Source organism: Eupeodes corollae, chromosome 1 (genome assembly GCF_945859685.1).
Source record: "Eupeodes corollae chromosome 1, idEupCoro1.1, whole genome shotgun sequence".
Classification (NCBI taxonomy): domain Eukaryota; kingdom Metazoa; phylum Arthropoda; class Insecta; order Diptera; family Syrphidae; genus Eupeodes; species Eupeodes corollae.
The window spans coordinates 209,700,250-209,720,919 of NC_079147.1; the positions used below are offsets into that span (position 1 = coordinate 209,700,250).

Below are 20,670 nucleotides of genomic sequence, written 5' to 3' on the forward strand. Positions count from 1 at the left end.
GGAATAGGCTAGGTTAAAGTGGCTGTCCGTGATGGAGTAGGATACACTTAGGAGGAGGTGAAGAAATGTTTTCTCCTCTTTTTCATCCAAACAGCTTCTGCAAGTCACTTGAGAATACTTTTAGCCACGTGCCGTGCTTTCATATTAGACAGTTCCCGGGTATAACACCGATTATCGAGCTTATATGCGATTTCCTTAGAAATAGCAAACACCTTGATCGCTTCAAATCTAATATAGGGCAGATGTTTTTTGTGATCTGAAACGTGGTGATGTTATTCCATCTGATGGTTGCCTCTTTCATAGCGTCTTGCATAAGCAATAGTTTACATGTAGCGATAGGTATGCCAGCATTTGTCAAGCATGGTACTGTACCATTCCTGGCGAGCTCATTTGCCTTACAGTTTTTACTGGAATGTCTCAATGGCCCGTTACACAACAAATGTGAATATTAAACGGTTGTGCCATCTCCATTAGAGATGATCGACAATATTGACTGTTATAGAGTTTGTAGAGACAGAGTCGAAAATATGATAGCGGTCTGACTATCTGAGAAAATATTGATATCACGTGTTCTTTAAGCTAGGTCAAGATTTCTTTCATCGCCGTTCAGAGCTTTTCCAGGAATGCCCTATCCTCCCAGATTTTTCTTTGAGAAATCTGGAAATTTCTGTCGAATTGCAGTTGGGGATGGTGTAGTATGTGTGCTTTGGAATTTATTCTAAATACTTAAGAAATACGGAGTGACCAATGCCACAAGGACTAAGATTTGAGGCGAATAGCAGAGCTTTCAACTTTTTGTTAGGGTGTCCACTGCCGCAGATGAAATCGTGCGAAGCGATCTTTTACTTAGTTTGTCGAGGTTTATAGATTGTTCTAAAGCAGTCCACCATACTGCCACACCGTACATTGAATCGGTCTGATTACCGATGTGTGATTCGAAGTTGTAAGCCCCGTTTATTAACAATAGTATTTTTGCAAGAGAAGAGAGCTGTAGTAGGTATTTTTACTCTTTCCAATTTAGTTTTTATGTCTAAAATAAGACCGAGGTACGAGTACTTAGCCTAGTCTGAGAACTCTAATTGGATATCTTTAATATATGGGGCGATAGCAAATGGAAGTTTGTATTTCCTCGAAAATAGGACTTATTCGGTTTTGTGTGGGTTAATACCCAGTCCACACCAATCAGCTTTAAGTATAAGTTTGTCTAAGTCATCTTGTAAGACACGTCATCCGCATAGGAAATCACTCTGAAGCTCTGCATCCAGAACAGTTAGTATTTTATTTATCACTAGGTTCTAAAATAAGATGGAGTAAAAAACCGCCTTGAAGTGTCCCTCCACCAATATTCACTTATTGAGAAATTTTGTATCTGATTTTCCACAAAGATTTGTTTCCTGAAGGAGTTTACGAACAGTACGTGCTGAAAATCTGCATCAATTTCATTTTGAATGTCTCGAGATGACTTGAAAGTTTCTTTTTTGGAAAGATGAACATTCAGACTGTTGGTTTGGTGCTTGTTTTTTTTTTTTGGAACCAAATTTTTGCTTTGAGTGTATTCTCTACTCTCTATCATTGTTTTGGAGCAATGCATAATTTTAGCAATTTCTCTCAAAGATGTTTGCTCTTATTTCTAATTTTAAATTTTGTTTTTTTTTTTACATATTATTTTGTAATTAGGTACTTAATTATATTTTTGAATGCGTTTAAATAAAATCCGATCTCTTCGTTGGTTTTATCGTTACTAATTTAAATAATACCATAAAGCGATTTACTTCGAAAAAATAATTTGTTTTTGGGTTTTTTGCACTCCGCGAAAATGGAATTAGAAATAAAATAGAAAATTTCTTACACTCAAAAATAAAAATAAAATAAAACAACTTGCAAGAAATTCCTTTTAAATTCAATTCAAAATATTTTATATATTTAAATATATTTTATTTACTCTTCATTGTCGAAGTTGTACCGAGCTACTAAATTCTTATCGTTGACAACATTAGCCCATCGGCATAGGAGAGAACAAAATTTAATGTACTACCCGAATTCTAGTGTCTATGATGCTGAACATTATAAAATTGACAAAAAGGGTCGGATCTCGGACATCTTGATGGTGCGGGTCCTAAAAATAGGATCGGCCTCTATGTTTCTCTATAATACTGATACTGATGCAGCTAACCATAGAAAAATAAAAGATTCTCTCATTGCAATAGAAAATTTGTTTTTGGAACCAAAACTTAGAAAAACAGAATCTAATTATAATTTCAAAACATGAAGAAAATATCACGCATCAGAACGCATATATACATAATTTTCTATGCGACCGATGGTGTTTTTTTGGGGATCTCCAAGATGCTAATGGCCTAATGGCCAACGAGACGGTATCGCCCCAGATAGAAATATGCTGAGGCTTGGGGTTAGTCTGCCGGCTATGTTTGTTTGGCAGAGGCATATGCATCACCTCCTGACGCATGTTTATGTTGTGATTTTTCAACTAAAAAAACAAACACAATTTATTAGTTTTTTAAGAATTGTCTTTGGTTTGAACTGAGAATTCTATGTTTTTGCATACAAAATTAGGCTCATTAACGTCTATCTGACTGAAAATTGATAATTGGTCGACAGTCGTATCAGGCGGAAGTTTAAATGTGTGTTAACAGATGTTCACACTAGTTTTTTCTAGACGCACTCATAAGTATTTTCGGAAGATCAAAAACATAGAAATGCATGCGCCATCACATCAGAGTAGGTGTGTTGTGCAAAGTTCGTCGTCATGTTTCGGTGATGACAAATTGGCAAGGGAATTGCTTAAGAGTTTTTTGTGTATATAGCTTAACATACTTGATAGCTACCTACATAGCTGCGGGAATTCAAACAATTCTACCACACACCATAAACATTTTTAATGATAAATTCAAAACACAAATTCTATGTTTTTTGTGTTGTTTTTTGTTTTTTTGTTTTCTTTCATGAGCGTACATTTTGAAATAATTTTACGAAATCTCTAATAAACAGTTGTTGTTGAAATTTATCAATTTTAAAGAAACCTATATGCTGCATACATAAATAGTGTACCAATATTCAGAATTTACACAAACAGAGATATACACCGAAAGTAATGATGGTCGAGTAATCAAAACGATATGAACAGATTTCCTTAATTAATTTTTTTCCATATTTTATCGACTATGTTACAAGTAATATAGAATTTTAAAACATAAAAATGCATAAAAACAAATAGTATTTTTGATGGTGTGATTTTAGAGATATAAAACTCTTAGTTGGCAATACTTTTTTAACTGGCGGCCATTTTGTCAGTTGACAAGTGATTTATTTGACCAGTTTAAATTCCTGAGAATTATCTCAGATTATTGACATACTATACATGGACTGCCAGTAGCCAACTTCACGATGGCTCCACTTTCATCGGACAAAACACTAGCCCAAAGAGGGCTATGCGGAAAAGTTGTGTAACATTTACATTTAATACTCACAGCCACTGCTGTCGTTCTTGCTACTATAGTAGTATTTTACTATTTTCAGAGTCAACGGAAACGGAAACCAAAATTTAAAATATAATGCCCCAATAATAGTGCAACATTAGAAAGAAAATTTTCAGATGTAAGAATTATAAAAGATAAAAAAGAAATTCACTCAAGGTAGAAACGGTGAATGCCCTACTAACTGCTAAGGAACTTCTTAAAAACAATTACACCGAAAAATGGGAGCCATCGAAAACTTTAATCGAGAATAACAAAACATTGTATAAGGCGCCAGTTATAGCTATCATTGGTTTTCATAATTGAAAACAAACATTGGAATTTTTTTGACAGGTCGTTTATAGCTATCCTTAAACATTTCAGTCATTGAAAAAAATTCCCGATTTAAATCCACCGATAACATTTTACTGACAGAAATCTATCATTGGAATTGTATGAAATTGGAACATAAATCAGTGGAACGATTCGTTTTACTTTTGAACATAAAGTATCAGCTGTTAGGAAAATGAATATCCGTCCTTTAAAAATAAAAAGAAATGGGCAATAACACTTTTTTTCTCAAAAAACAATTCTTTGTGTGATTTGCAATGGATGATTATATAATTTTCATTTCTAATCAAAGGAAAACATTTTTTTCTGGATCGATTTCAATGGTAGCTATAATTAATGTTTGTAACTGAAAATATGAAACATCGAATTTACAATAATGAATTTAATTTATTCAAGAATATTCAAACATGTATGTTGATGTAAAATATAATTTCAATTGTCAATTTCTTATTTAATAAACAAAAAGTAATGAATTTAAATTTATTTCAATTATATTATTTTAAAATATTGGCCTTTGAGCAGTGAAAGCAAAAATTTGGTACGAAATTACATCCGTCTATTTATCTGTTTTCGGAACATTAACCTTCGCAATAGGCCAATCAACTTCTAATTTGGATATTATTATTTTCAGTTTTTAATTTTGTTCATGGGCCAAGCATGTGTTTGTTGTTTTTTTGTTTGACTCCTCAATTTAAGGAAATACTCCCCAAAATGATAGAAAAATACTGCTCTTGAAGTTTTTAAAACGACAGCACCGCTCACAGCAAAAAAAACATGGCTCTTCAACAAATTATACTAGATGTCAATACTTTATATGTCAGAAAAAGCTTATCTCAAGGAAATACAAACAGATGTCGCTAAATATTTCATAACTTTTTTTGCCACTGTGCGGGCTAGTGTAGCTACTTTGAAGTGGAACTATTTTTATTCAAATTTTGTATGGAAAATTCACACCACTAGCGGTCCATGTATAGTATGTCAATGTCTCAAATGTATCGCCAGTGGTATATAAACATACACAATTCACTATTTTATTCTCACTTAGCAATCAAATTAGCTTTGAATTTATTTTCATTATTTTCAAAATCAGTCTATTGAAAATTCTTGAGAAATCATATCAAAATAATTCTGTTCTGAGATTTGTGACAGCAAAAGTAACAAATTTGTACATATAAGAAAAATATTGATTATATTTCTGAAAACACGGAAATCTTCGAAATCAATTGCTTGTTTCGCGAAATCGATATGAACACTTACAAAATGTGCAAAATTTATTTTGAAAATTATAGCACTTTATATGTACTTACTTAAGATGTTGCTAATGTCCTGAACTAGGGCTTTATCAAAACAAACTTCTCCATTTAGCTCGGTTCCTATAGCTCAATGTCTCCAGATGCGCACTTCAAGTCGGGTGAGCTCAATTTCCATTTGTGTGGTTCACCTGAGCCGCGGTCTTCCGTTACTAAGCACTAAGCTGTCCTGTGGGCGTGTATTCGAGGATTTTCCGGGGCGGAGCATTGCTTTCCATGCGCTCTAGGTGACCCAGCCATTTTAGTTGTTGGACTTTTTGACTAAGTCTAAGTCGCTGTACAGCCCGCATACTTTTCTATCTACAAGACCCAAGGTGCTTTAATCCGCTTTTGTCATAGTCCATGCTTCTGCATCGTATAGCAGGACGGGAATGGGTGCTATATAGCGTCACTTTAGTTGCTGGAAAGAGTGCTTTACTACTCAATTGCTTTCTAAGTCCAAAGAAACAAGAGTAAGCAAGAATAATTCTTCGTATGATCTTAGCGCTGGTGTTGCTTTTTGTGTTCATTGCGGAGCTTAGGTAGACAAAGTCCTTAGCTACCTCAAAGTTACATCTGTTGATGGTGACGTTTTGACCGAGACTTCGGTATTGTAGGTCCTTTCTTGATGACAGCATGTACTTTATTTTGCCCCCATTAAACCCATTTTTGATGGTTCTGCCTCAATACTCGCAAAAGTTCCATTGACATCACGCTAAATTCTTCCGATGATGTCAAAGTCATCAGAATCTACTAGTTATTGGACAGACTTTTGAAAGATAGTGCTTTTAGTATTGACGTGGGAACTCTGCACTATTCTTTCAAGAACGATGTTAAAGAAATCGCATGACAGCGCATCGCCTTGTCTAAAGCCTTTTTCTACATAACAAGATTCTGTAAAGTTGTTTCCAACCTTTATGGAGCAGCGTGAATTCTCCATGGTCATCCTGCACAAACGGACGAGTTTGGCAGGGATGTCAAAACTAGACATGGCTCTATACAGCTAGTCCCTGTAGATGCTGTCATATGCAGCCTTGAAATTGATGAAAAGATGGTGGGTGTCGATTTGATGTTCGTAGGTTTTTTCAGCATCTGCCGTAACGTGAATATTTGATCGACTATGAACTTTCCTCGCCTAAAACTGCATTCATAAGGTTTTATTAAGTTTCTGACAATGGGCTTTAGAAGTTCGCATATTACGGCAGATACAAAATTTGTAAGCGATGTTAAGTATACTGTTTCCGTTTGGCAATCAAATAGTTTCATACGTTACGGACTAGTGGATTGACCTCCAAGATCAGCGATTTGACAAGGCTCGACAATACAATTTATAAAAGGACTGTAACAAATTTAATTTTGCATTCTATGCTTCATCTGGCTTCACCCGATGAAAAACGTAAAACATGAAAAGACATCACTTTATTTATAACAGCTTATTAATGGCGAATTAACAAACGATGATGATCTGAAATGAACCTTTTTCACAAATTACTTGCTTGCAAATATGATTAAAACGTCAAAAATGAACTTTTCTTTAAGCGACTCATTTGAAATGTCATCATTTTATTCCATTCATGACTTTATGGGTTTAAAGGCGAAATTGACGCAGTCATATCTTATTATATGAACAACTTTTTCGTGGGATTTCTATCATTTTGTTGTGTCATAGAATTTTAACAACTGTCAGTGTAACAAGTTGACACTTCAGTAGACGTTTTAAGTTAAGAATCTAAGCGTATCCATTATCTTATCCTCAATCTTTGAAAGCAAGAAACTTGGAAAGTTGTAAAGGAATACAAAAAGAATATTATTGGACAACTTATAATTATATTTTTAAAAAAAATCTAAACGTCAAGAAAGGCTTAGACATCAAAATCAGTCACCTAGAACCAGTTTAATCTGATTTTAAAATATCATTTTCAATTTATTAAATTGTTATTCAAGGAACTAACTATATGCATGAATTTTATTCATTTTATAATTAATTAAAGGTTAATAAAAATAGATAACATTCATAAAGTTAAATGGTCATTAATTTAAAATCATGTAAAGTAAAGCTGTTGTTTTTTTCTTTTCAATTGTCTACCGATAACGATCTTTTTAATAAAACAATAGGGTGTTTTTTGTGCAAGATCCATCATCACGTCAACAGACTAAATAATAAAGTAAATAATATAACAAAAGGAATTAAATAGTAAGCAATCGGATTATAAACTAGTATAAATAAGCCATGATCAACAATTGAGGTTTATTGTATAATCACGAATACAAAGAATCTAAGTAAAGGATCAAAATGAACAAGCTTATAATTTTTGCAGGCCTATTTGTCAGTTTGATCTTCGTAATGGTAAATTAATATTTTTTTTTAAATATTTTTTAGAAAAATTGTAATTTTTAAATATATGCAAATTTTTATTTTTTATCAAAAGAACTCTGTTGTTGCTCAAAATCCTTCACCTCCTATGCCTCCACCAATGGGAATGCCAAAACCTTCACTTGCAAGACTTCATGGTGCAATCATTAGAAATAACATAATGAATTTAGGGCGTGCTTTAGATAATAAGCCTCATAATAAGCCAATGACACAAGGTTTGGCTTTTCCAAATGTAACAAAAGAACAAATTGAAAAGAAAATGAAAAAAAATTAAAGAAAAAAAACATTTTGTAAGTTAAAGTTAAATGTTTTGAAATAAAGTCCTTAAGCATTTTAAATGGTAATTTTATTATGGTGAAAAGTAAAATGACGAAATTTATATCAAACAAAGTTCGATAAAAACTAAGGGACAAGTTTAAGCTATGAGTACAGCTTTTACTTTTTTTAACACATTAGACCATTATTTTAAGCAAAAGCTTAATACAATTAAGTTGAATTCAAATTTTAAGTTTTTTTTCAAGTAGATTTCGTAAAATTTTAATTTTCATTGTTTGTCATTATTGAAAATTTTGTTTCGAGATTTAAAAGCGAATGAGGTCCGTTTTCTGATATAAGTCTATAGGCACAACTATAATAGGCATAAGCAAACATAAGCTTATGTCAAAAACCCAACGAAAATTCACTTAAGTTTGCGAAATTACTGCATAGCCATAATGCAATTTTGTTCACGTATCTACATGTCAGATTTTACTTATGCGGCGAGCGACTGGGATCGCTCTTGCTTAAGTGTGCTTAAGTTAACGAAACTGAGAAAAATTGAACGAAACGGAGGTAGACTCCATTATATTCATTCCTATTGAGATTCTTTGTATTCGCACGTTTACTTATGCGCGCATATGCTAGCTTATGCCTAGTATAGTTGGGCCTATTCAATGGTTTGCACGAAACTAAAAGTTCGTAACTAAGTGAATTTTATTTTGTGGGGAAGGAAAAGAAGAGCCGAAAGTCCTTAAGTTGCACTTATGAAATTTATAAGGTTATGTCCTTTGATGTAAATTGTTGAATAACTTACTCGTTTTGGATCTCGTATTGAAACAAAAACACTCAATTCTTATTGCAGATAGCTGCGAATACTGCTTCGCAATTTTAGAGCTGGGCAATTTTGGAGCAACCGGTCTGAGCCTTCCAAACCATTTACTTTCGTTCTCGTGTGTAGGGGAACTAGGGAATTGTTTTTGAAATTATTTTCATACAGAAATGTTTGTTTTGATAATAGCATTACTATCAATGTTTTCGAACTGCGTAGATTCCTGCTCGTCGGATATTTGAGCCTTTGCGATTTTTAATTTTGGGTGAAGCGGGTTTCATAACTCATCGGGTTTATATTTCCCCCAGTTACCTATTCTTTGCTTTGGTTGTTTTAAGTTCTATAAATTTAAAAGATGTTATATAGTCTAAAAAGTCTCCGTGCAGCAGCCTATTTTAGTGTTTTCTTGAATTAATAAATAAATAAATTAGTTTTGGTAGCATTAAATGAAAGTTAGTTCCTACCTTTACCAAAATTTGAAAAGTGTGATTGTCATTTTGAAAACACTTTTTTTAATACATTGTTATAATAAAAATCTTATCTCAGAATCAACAAAAGGAAAGCTGCTGCACGGACACTTTTTGGACTATGAGTGTAAAATCAAAGAAATCCAAAAAAATCAAGTATGGCAACACTGAATAAAAAACAGGGAAGAAATGTCAAAATCAACCAATTTTGGGTGATTTTTTTTTTAAAGTGAACTTTAAAAATTCATTTAAATTAGAAATAAATGTTTTGTCGCTTTAAAATTGCTATAATTATTATTTATTTTCACATAACTATAAAATAAAAAAATCCGCGTGAAAAGATATGTTTCCTATCACTTCAGCAGTCCATCTACATATACAGTCTTATTTAATAGAATTCGCTAAACAGATGAATAGTTATACAGTAAATAAGGATTTATGTAGGCTCTATGTAACGTTGCGAAAATTCCTATTTATACAAAATTCTGCTATAAATTTTAGTTATACAATGCTTATATCAAAAAAAATACCAAAATGTCTATAAAATCAGCTTGTTGTCATAACAACTAAAATATAACAAAATAATTCCAATTTTTTTTATGATATTCTCTTTCGAAAATCTATATTTTTTAAATTCTTCGTTTCTTCGGCTCACGAGCTAAACTGGAGAGGCATTATTGTTTTCTTTTTAATTTGAAAATGTAGAGAAATCAAAACTATATTTAGGAAATAATAATAACAATAATTTCCTTATGTAGGCCTCAAAATGCGTTTAACTTATTATGGTACTATGCAACCTTGCATAAGTTTAAGAGATTATAGAGTTTACATAATTGTATGTAGGCTCTATACAGCGTTTATAAATAAGACTGATAGTATATTCTATAATAACAATATGTAGTTATTCTTTTCAAATATTTATTTTGCTACAACCAGAAACGCATTCATGTTAAGTTGTTGCTGTCACTACTTGTTGTCAACGATCAGCTGCAGCCTATAGCTGTATGTTATTCATTACATGTACATCCAATCAAGATAAATATTATGTCTTATACTATCACACAAAATTTCAGTTTTTATCGCATTTTCTGCAATAATTGCATTTTGTATTTCATTATTATGTTTAGTTTTTGTTTTGCACTTGCAATGTCTAAAGATCCATTACAAAACTTATCGTCAACGTCTTTAAGGTACCCTCATTCTCTCTTCACTGCTTCCACGGTTATCGGTTATCGTATCCACTTATTAAAAGTTCCTTTCATTTGTTGAATGGAGCTTTTCGTTTAACGAAGACTAAACTTTAATTCGGTGACGCATCGAGCTTCTAGATTGAAGATTGTAACGACTTCAGGAAATCCCCGGATTATAAATTCCACTTTTCGGCAAATTCTCTATTTTCACTTTTCATCAAAATACCAAAAAGGTAAATATATGCAAAACAAAAAACAATATTAATAATAATTCTAACTCTCTTCCAACAATAAATTTAGTGCCCTTATAATGCAAGACCAAACATCTTCAACACCAAACTTTGCACCTAAGAACTATCCGTTACAACTTGGAGCAAAACTCCTTTCATTCGCTGAGGACAAAACATTTTCCGATATTTGTATAATTTCTTCCGATAACGTGCAATTCCATGCTCACAAATGTGTCCTTTCGGCATTCAGTGATTACTTCATGGTGATGTTTACAGGTAGCCTTAAGGAGGCAAAAGCCAGTTCGGTTAAAATCCACAAAGTAAATGGAAACATTTTCAAACTCTTGTTGACTTTTATGTACACTGGACAAATTAAACTTGAAAACGACACAATGGAGGAAATGTTCAGATGGGCGCTCTTCTTTCAAATTCATCCCCTAATAGTTAAATGTAAACGCTTCATGGAAAATAATATGAATGCTGAAAACTGCTTAAGCATAGCCAATTTTGCTATTCAACATGACATGACTGAGCTATTTGAGAAAGCTTCAAAGTTCGCAAGTGAACACTTTGAAAATGTAGCTAAATATAAAGGTTTTCTAAAGTTGAATAATAATACATTGCTTAACATAGTTTCGAGTGCAGATCTTTGTGTGACCACAGAAGAAGCAGTTTTTTTAAACCTCATCAAATGGATCAATTACGACAAACCGAACCGTGAGAAAACTTCTTTCAACTTGATTTCCAAAATCCGATTTAAGCAATTAAATGCGGACTTTATCAAAGAGCATAGATCAAAGCTTCCATATCAACTAGAGTATATGGAATTGGTCTGTACTTGGCTTGAATATCACCTATCTTCCAAAAATCGAAATGATATGAGAGGAGTAACCATTAAACGACCAAAAGCAGGTGGAATCACTTTTGTTGACCGGCGAAACAATATGAATCCTAACTCATTTAACTCAAACATTTGGACTCGCGAGGAGGCTTCGAAACTACCACATCAGTTCTATGACATCATTGGCGTGGACCATGAAATTGTTTTTTCGTGCGAAGGTCATTGCCTTGCAAGTTTTAATCTTTACAACCGGGAAATAAAGCTTTTACCTCCAATGAAAGTACCACGTAAAGGTTATGCATTGGCAGTACTTGAAAAATGCATATATGTCGTCGGTGGCTATAACGACAAATATGAATGGCAAAATGTTGTTGAACGGTTTAATTTAAATAGACATATTTGGGAGGATGTAACTCCAATGAATAACATACTTGTGTCACCAAAAGCAACTGCTTGTAACAATCAGGTGTACGTAGTGGGTGATGAATCCCTAACTATGGAATGCTTTGATTCTATGAGAAGTGTATGGACGTCGACAAGTTTCCGTAGAAACTAAAGATATAAACTATGTGCTTTCCTAATTCTGTAATGGTTTTCAAAGTTCTGTTGGTCCAAAGTCTATTTCATTATTTTGTAATGTATGACTTTTTAATGTATTTTGTTTAACATTTTATCTAATTTTAAATTAAAATACATGTTCGCGAGTTTTGGGTCTTTTTGTGTAGAACATTTCAAACAAAAATATTGAAAAATGTAATTTTTAGGGATACAGAATTCTGAGAAAAGTAACTTTGAGGTTAAGTATAATAATTTTTACAGGGTTTTATTTTTACAGCATTGTTTTATAGAGAATTTTTAATTTCCAGTACATATTTTGAAATTAATAAATTTAATATAAACTTCATATAGAATCCTAAAGTACAGTATTTTTTAACGTTTCTGATTTTAGAATTTATTTCTCTTTTCTTATTTGTTGTGATGTGTTGAAGTTGAAAGAACAAACTGAATAACGTTATTTTTAAATTTGTTTGTCCATTTTAGTAGTCTCTAAACATGTTTCGGAGGTAGTAAATTAATTGTTCCAACTCCAGAATTATTTGACAGAATCATCGGGCAGCTGCCAAAAATGTGGGCCAGCTGCCAAAATCAAAAATTACATTCCCATTAAGGCAACTTTAATGGAAAGTTAGTCAAGAAAATTCTACCTAACTTTTAAGTCAAGTTCACTTTTTTTTCAAAATGACAGTTGATTCTGTTTTTTCATTTAACTAAAAGCTGAACTTTATTACTCTATGATTCATTTATTTTCTTCAAAACATCATTTAATGCTTTCTGTAAAAGGTTTCCTTAAAAATTTGAAAAGAAATAACTAATTTTTCTTTACAATAAAAAATTCAAATCGTGATGGACTTGTAGCTTTGCCTGAGGAGTGTTTTGTAGACAATAATTTTGTTGGTACTTTTTATACTATGAATTTTAAGTAGAGGTTTGCGAAGTAAAGTTCTGAATTTAAAATGCATGACACTTGAAAATTTGACTAGGTGCCTTTGTGAAATGAAGTTGACTGCATATGAAGTCCCTTATAACCTGCCCATTGTCTTTCAATTAAGGCAACTTTATTGAAAAATTCACTGAAAAGTTAATCAAGAAAAATTCGCCTAACTATCAAGTCAAGTCCTCAACGGACTGTAATGCCACGTTAAGCAAGTTAGTAAGCTTTTGTACTATGAACTTAAAGTAGAGGTTTGTAAATAAAAAAGTTCTGAATTTTTATTTTATGAAACTTGATAAACTAACTAGTTGCCTTGGTTAAAGTGCACGTTCCAAGAATGAAGTTGACAGCAAATGAAGTCCCTTATGTTGGCGTTACCGGTCCATTCTGTAATAGAAAACAGTGGGCAGTTTCTAGTACCTGATTGGGAATTTGACTGGAAATTTAGTCTAGAAGAATCTCCCGAACTATGTCAAAGTGACAGTTGATCATGTTTTTTCACTTAACTGGACGCTGAACTTTATTACTCTATGATTTATTTATTTTCTTCACAATTCCATTTTATTTTTTGTGTTATAGGTTTCTTTGTAACATTGGCCTTAAAATACAAAATACGAATTGTTATGGGTTTGTAGCTTGCCTGAGGAGTGTTTTGTAGACATAATATGTTTGTAAGTTTTCGTATTATGAACTAATAGTAGAGGTGTGTGAAAAAAGCTTTTAAGTTTGAAATGCTTGACACTTAAAAAAATAAATAGTTCGCTTGGTTAAAATTAATGTTAAAAAATGCAGTTGACTGCAAATGAAGTCCTTAACATTGCGTGAACTTGTGTATTTTGTAAAATTTTAGTATTGAGCAGATTCAAAAGACATAAGGGACTTAAAGCTAAGGCAAGTTTCTAGTATCTGATTGGTCAGCAGTCAAAAACTTGAGTTCCATTTAAGACAACTTTAATGAAAAGATGGCTGGAAGCTAAGTCATGAAAATTCTGCCTTACTATCAAGTCAAGCCCACTTTATGTCAAAAGGTTAACTGTCATATTGATATATATACGTATATGATGAATAACAGGACTAGCTGCACCTCGCGGGGTTACTCGTGTAATTTATTTTATAACACATTTTGGTTAGCACAAAAAAGGTTTTACTGACCGAACTTTAAAAGATAAAAGTATGCTGTCGCGGACTTTTTTTAAGAACTATTAAAGATGAACAATTCTCTCATAAATTATTTTAGCACGCAAGGTTTCCCCGATTTTGAAACTTTCCTACTTAGTAATCCGCTTGTATGAGTCTTAGAGCGATGTTAGCCCATAGTTTTCTTCAATAAATTATCTATCACTAAATGAAAAGAAAACCCGATCAGTTATTCTTGAGATAAGCAAAAATTGAAAGATTTGTACTTTTCTTAAATCTTTATTCGAATTTATGTTGTTTGTTTTCCAAGACTAAAGAAAAATGTTGGTGAAAATACTCATAGGGAAAATTCAAAGGGTAAGTAAATTTTTCTAATTTAAATTAAAGCCTCAATTTTAATGTCTAAGGCTGAGTTTGCACTTCAAACTGTTGCATAAAAATGCATTATTGAATTTTAATTAAATATTAATTGCAGAGGATTCCACTAATGAGGGTTCTTTGCAAAAGCTACCTGAATTTATTCTCGAAATTTTCAGGTAGGCTATCGAAATACATTTTCGACAGGTATTTAAAAATATAAATTGAAAAGGGAAAAAGAAGATTGAAAAGCCTGAGAAAGTTGAGTTTTGATAGTAATTAAGGTGAAACACTCTAAAGACCGAGTTGAGCAGAATTTGGTTATTCGAAAAAGTTTTTAAATCGCGATCTAAATAAAACAAGACATAATTAATATTGCGAATATTTGTATTCTTTCGATTGGACGATTTTTAACCAGGCTAATCCAAAAAGTATTGAACCGCAATAATTGTATGTTATATTGAATAAGTACTAAAAAGATTAATCCATTTATTTCTCTCTTTTTGAAGGTAGATTATCCAAAATGGAAAATCAACAGAAGTCGATTTCAGTTTTGAAATCTAACAAATTTGCATCGGAATTAAGTGAAAAACTTTTCTCGTTCAGTGAGAACAAAACATTTTCCGACATTTCCATAATAGCTTCTGACGATGTTATATTTCATGCCCACAAATGTGTCTTATCGGCTTTTAGTGATTATTTTATGACAATGTTTGCAAGCGGTCTGAAAGAGGCACTAGCCAATGAAGTTAAAATCCATGAGTTTAACGGAAATATATTGAAACCGATATTGAAGTTTTTGTACACTGGGCAAATTAAGTTTAACAATGAAACAATTGAAGAAATTTTGAGAGCGGCCAACTTTTTCCAAATCCAACCATTAACCAATGAATGCTATGAATTTATGGCTGAGAAATTGGATGTGAAAAATTGTTTGGGCATAACAATTTTTGCCGATCAAAATGGTTTGATTGAACTCTTTAAAAAAGCCTCAAATTTTGCAAGTGCGAATTTTGAAAAAATCTGCAGCTGTAGTGATTTTCTCAAACTTGATGAGGATCAATTAGGAGCAATAGTTTCGAGCGAAGACCTGTGTGTGACTTCGGAGGAGAAAGTCTTTTTCAATATCATTCCAATGCAGGAGATTTGATGGCAATGTGCGTTCCATCAACGCATCCTATTACTCCCGGAAAGCCAAATTTTTCGAAGAAATGTAGTCTCATTTCTTCCTTTTCCTCGTGGTTTAATTTAAAGTTAATCCATTTTGTGCCAAGTTTGACTTCCAGTTTATTTAAAACAATTTTTATGCACTTGGATACCGATGATTGGGACATCTTAAGTGTCGCATCTTTTCCGACTCCAAATTGGTAGCCTCCTTCGGCAAAAAAGCGCAAGGTTGAAGCTAGCATTAAAATGGGCGGTATGGACAAAGAAGTTCCCCCCTGTATCTCGATGGAAAGCTCATCCAAGACATATTTAAATGCCCGTTTATTGAGGCGAAAGTTCCTTACAAATCTACAAAACAAAATCAATTTAGTCAAAAGGATTTATTTTTGCAATAGAAAAATTTCACATCAATTTTATAGGTACTTACTTTAAATCGTCCAACTCAAACGGATTTGATGCGTCCATAATCCTTCTTCTAAGAACATGATCTCGTTCTTCGCCATTAGAATTAAGCAACAAAACTACTGCCATTGTTTACTTTCTCGAAAATAAGAAAAACTACATCGATTTGAAGTTTATAAACTTTGATTGTTTTCATTTCAATTGAAAGTGTGACCATGTGTGACGATTATACAAAACATATTAAACGGTATAAACACAACATGAAAATTCAAACCAAAATGGTTACGTTAGTTAAAAAAATGTTTAATTTCATGTCTTGAATGTTTTTCTTTATCACTTTATTAACTTTACTTTATTTTTCAATTCAGAAACTGTTAATCTGTGACAAACTCTGAATTAAAAATAAGTCTCTTCGAAAATAAAAATGTAGTGTGGTCACACTAAATCAAATCAAAATGTCAAATCATTTAGAACAGCTGATCTCCAAAATACTGTTCATTTCGGTTCATTTTCTGCAATGAATATTTTTCATTCGAATCTCAAAATTAACAAAATTCATTCGAACGAATAAATCTAGTCACTCGAATCAACGTTTCGTTCGAATCTCAAAATAAGCATGATTAATTGCAGAGGATTCCACTAACGAGGGTTCTTTGCAAAAGCTACCTGAATTTATTCTCGAAATTTTCAGGTAGGCTATGGAAATACATTTTTGACAGGTACATATTTAAAAATATAAATTGAAAAGGGAAAAAGAAGATTGAAAAGCCTAAGAAAGTTGAGTTTTGATAGTAATCAAGGTGAAACACTCCAAAGACCGAGTTGAGCAGAATTTGGTTGTTCGAAAAAGTTTTTAAATCGCGATTTAAATAAAACAAGACACAATTAATATTGTGAATATTTGTATTCTTTCGATTGGACGATTTTTAACCAAGCTAATTCAAAAAGTATTGAACCGCAATATTTGTATGTTATATTGAATAAGTACTAAAAAGATTAATCCATTTATTTCTCTCTTTTTGAAGGTAGATTATCCAAAATGGAAAATCAACAGAAGTCGATTTCAGTTTTGAAATCTAACAAATTTGCATCGGAATTAAGTGAAAAACTTTTCTCGTTCAGTGAGAACAAAACATTTTCCGACATTTCCATAATAGCTTCTGACGATGTTATATTTCATGCCCACAAATGTGTCTTATCGGCTTTTAGTGATTATTTTATGACAATGTTTGCAAGTGGTCTGAAAGAGGCACTAGCCAATGAAGTTAAAATCCATGAGTTTAACGGAAATATATTGAAACCGATATTGAAGTTTTTGTACACTGGGCAAATTAAGCTTAACAATGAAACAATTGAAGAAATTTTGAGAGCGGCCAACTTTTTCCAAATCCAACCATTAACCAATGAATGCTATGAATTTATGGCTGAGAAATTGGATGTGAAAAATTGTTTGGGCATAACAATTTTTGCCGATCAAAATGGTTTGATTGAACTCTTTAAAAAAGCCTCAAATTTTGCAAGTGCGAATTTTGAAAAAATTTGCAGCTGTAGTGATTTTCTCAAACTTGATGAGGATCAATTAGGAGCAATAGTTTCGAGCGAAGACCTGTGTGTGACTTCGGAGGAGAAAGTCTTTTTCAATATCATTAAATGGATCAATTACGATAAGGAAAATCGAGAAAAAAAGGCCTTCAACTTGATTTCCAAAGTACGTTATTGGCTGTTGAGCTTGGACTTCATCAAGCAACATAGATCAAAACTCCCCCATCAGGTGGAGTACCTTGAAACGGTCTGCACTTGGCTTGAATGGCATTCCTCCCCCGATGGCCGTCGAGCAATGAAGCCAATGGAATTTTCGAAACCCAGTAAGCCTCATGGACTATTGTTAGTTGGTGGCGGAGGTATACAGACTTATGATGCAGAATTGAATATTTGGTCTTTTGAATTCATTCCGAAACTGCCATTTCGATTTGATAAGATTGTTGCCCTCCAGAATAAGCTTATTTTGTCTTGGCTCGAGAAACCTCTAACATGCCTCGACCTTCGAACGCAAGCAGTCACAACCTTGCCCGGAATGCATATTCAGCGTCGTGGCTATGGATTGGCTGTGTTGAATAATGAATTGTACGTCGTCGGTGGCCAGAAGTATTTATCACCTTGGAAACGAGTTGTCGAGAAATATAACTTCTCTACTGAAAAATGGTACGACGTCGCTCCTATGAATACAATATTTTCCTCGCCCAAAGTTGCTGTAGCCAATGATAAGTTGTATGTTGTTGGCGATAGATCAACCACCATGGAATCGCTTAATCCTAGCACAAATGAATGGACATCGAATCCCATTGCAGATTTACCTAAGTCAGCATTTGGATTTACAGAGGTTGCTGGAGATCTATACAAAATCGGAGGAGCCCAATACGGCGACACGAGGTACGGAAAAGATGTTTATTTTAAAAGCGTTCACAGCTTTGATACTTTAAGTTGTGTTTGGACTCAGAGGGCACAAATGAAAATAGCATTAGCTGATCCACATTGCATATCATGGAACAATCGTTTGATAACTTGTGGTGGTCGCGATGAAACAGGCACTTATCTTAATTTGGTCCAAGAATACAATCCGAACTCAAACGAGTGGAGAACTTTGGCTCAAATGATCGAATATAATTATTTAAACGAATATGCTCTTATTGAATTAAATTAAACAAATATAATCTTAAAAGTACAATATTCAAGGTCTGCAAAAATTCAAATTTGTAATCGATTCAAATGAAATTGTTATAAAATATGGAACTGTTAAGGGTATATTTAACCATATACTCACAAGACGCACTGAAATAATGTTTTCCAAACTTGAACTATTTCTACCTAAACGAAGCCGGATGGGTCAGCTATTTTAATAAAATTTCTTTTTAATTTTATCTCTATATTTTATTAATAAAAAAGAACCCTTCTGTAATCTAACATTCCATTTGGATTTAATAACAATATCTATAGTTTTTTTTCCTTTGTTTGTAAACAACACTCGATTAAAATAATTAAATATAGAGAACAATACAAATTGAAAGTTATGTATTTGTTTCAATAAAAGCTTGATAAAAAGTCTAATAGGTTTAATAAGATTATTATCAATTTAAATGAGGCAACTAATTATAAATAAACAAAACATTTCTTGTGTTGCATTATTTTTAAAAAAGGTATAAAATGTCTTTTGTGTAATATTGTGTTATCATTGAAGTTCAAATTCGAGATACCTATTAACAATCCTGAGAAATGAATATGAATAAGTTAATTATTTTAACAGTTTTTGTTTTTGGATTTGTCCTGATGATGGTAAGTATAAAAATAATCTACAAGGTGATGCAAAAGTATTAATAGCCTATTTTTGAAGATGCTTAAATTGGAGAAATTATGGCATACAATGTCGATTCTAATTTGATGTTTGTAAGTAATCATATGTAAACTCGATAATGATAACATTTTTGTGCCACCTTGTAAAGTTCGACCACTAAATGCATTTTGGAAACGAAAACCAACGTTTTCTTTACAGAGCATGGTTAAGGCCGATGAAGGACACGGTGGATCTATTGTTAAAAATCATCATCCTGGATTTTCGTCATTATTTTCTCAAACTGCAAATTTAAGGCCATTCAATAAGGGAAATAGAAATGAAACGGAAGGAAATACGAGTAATAAACATGAGTTAGGCTCAAAAATGCCATTTAGGAGAAACAAAAATGGACAAAAACCGAATGAAAATACTAAAGAAGAGAATAAAGAAGAAAATAATTAAAAATTTAAACATTAATTGACACAAATTTTAGTTAAATTAAAAAAAAATGTTGTCTTGATTTTATACTTATTAATTATTTAAAAAAAGGTTGTTCCTTATTGACCGTAAAAATCGTAATAAAAAGGCAAAACCTGTTGTTGTTTTTAAATTTTAATACTTTTTATTCAATAGGTATGCATTTCGGTTCTCAGCTACGGAACCATTTTCAGCGGACGACAATTAAACATGTTCAGTGGGGTTATTTTTAGTTTTTTAGTTTAGTTCGAAATAACATGTTTCTACATGAACTTTTTTGATGACAGCATATTGTTAGTCTTGCCCCCATTGATCACTAAATCCATCTTCTTCGCTTCCGTCGCAATGCATAAAAACGCTCCACTGGCATCATGCTTTGATCTCCCAATTATGTCAATATCAGCTGCGTATCCGAGCAGTTGGATGGACCTTTGGAAGATTGTGCCTCTTGTGTTGAAGGTTGAGTTTTGCACAATTCTTTCCAGAACGATATTAAAGAAGTCGCATGACAGTGCATCACCTTGTCGTAAACTTTTTTTGACATCAAATGCATCGGTGAGATCTTTTCCGACCCTTATAGAGCAGCGTGCATTCTCCATCGTCATTCTGCACAAACGGATAAGTTTGACAGGGATGCCAAAACTAGACATTGCTCTGTAGAGTTCTTCTCTATGGATGCTGTCTTACGCGGCTTTAAAATCGATAAAGCGATGGTGGGTATCCATTTGAAACTCCTGTGTTTTTTCCAAGATCTGCCGTAGTGTGAATATTTGGTCGATAGTGGACTTTCCTGGTCTAAAGCCACTCTGATAAGGACCTATCTGGATGGATCGGGCATGATTTCTTCCGACCATATTCTGCAGATGAGTTGGTGCATGCTCCCTACAAAGTCATCGCCTGATGCTTGAATAGTTCGGCAATGTTGACACTAGTTTTCAATGCTTAATAAAAAAAAAATTAAATTGGGAGGCGGAACAGTCTTGTTGAGAACTAGGGCCTAGTGGCTGA

The 20,670-nt window shown here is 32.8% G+C and overlaps 4 protein-coding genes and 1 long non-coding RNA gene across 5 annotated transcripts in view; 3 read left to right on the forward strand and 2 right to left on the reverse strand.

The window, feature by feature from the left end:
- LOC129943060 (restin homolog) overlaps positions 1-20,670 on the reverse strand; it is a 240,161-nt gene that overhangs the window by 207,253 nt on the left and 12,238 nt on the right. The window lies entirely within an intron of this gene.
- On the forward strand, positions 6,777-7,825 carry LOC129943071 (uncharacterized). Its single transcript, XR_008781157.1, has 2 exons — positions 6,777-7,460; positions 7,543-7,825. It is a non-coding gene; the product is annotated as an uncharacterized LOC129943071 (long non-coding RNA).
- On the forward strand, positions 10,147-12,007 carry LOC129943063 (kelch-like protein 4). The gene is made up of 2 exons (XM_056052278.1): positions 10,147-10,464; positions 10,532-12,007. Exon 2 carries the CDS (start codon positions 10,542-10,544, stop codon positions 11,856-11,858), a length of 1,317 nt encoding a protein of 438 aa, XP_055908253.1. The 5' UTR covers positions 10,147-10,464; positions 10,532-10,541; the 3' UTR covers positions 11,859-12,007.
- Positions 15,291-16,106, reverse strand: LOC129943065 (putative nuclease HARBI1). The gene is made up of 2 exons (XM_056052280.1): positions 15,883-16,106; positions 15,291-15,803 (listed from the first exon to the last, which is right to left on the reverse strand). The coding sequence occupies exons 1-2, from the start codon at positions 15,984-15,986 to the stop codon at positions 15,416-15,418; spliced, it is 492 nt and encodes a 163-aa protein (XP_055908255.1). The 5' UTR covers positions 15,987-16,106; the 3' UTR covers positions 15,291-15,415.
- Positions 16,752-19,795, forward strand: LOC129943062 (kelch-like protein 3). Its single transcript, XM_056052277.1, has 2 exons — positions 16,752-19,187; positions 19,405-19,795. Exon 1 carries the CDS (start codon positions 16,897-16,899, stop codon positions 18,556-18,558), a length of 1,662 nt encoding a protein of 553 aa, XP_055908252.1. The 5' UTR covers positions 16,752-16,896; the 3' UTR covers positions 18,559-19,187; positions 19,405-19,795.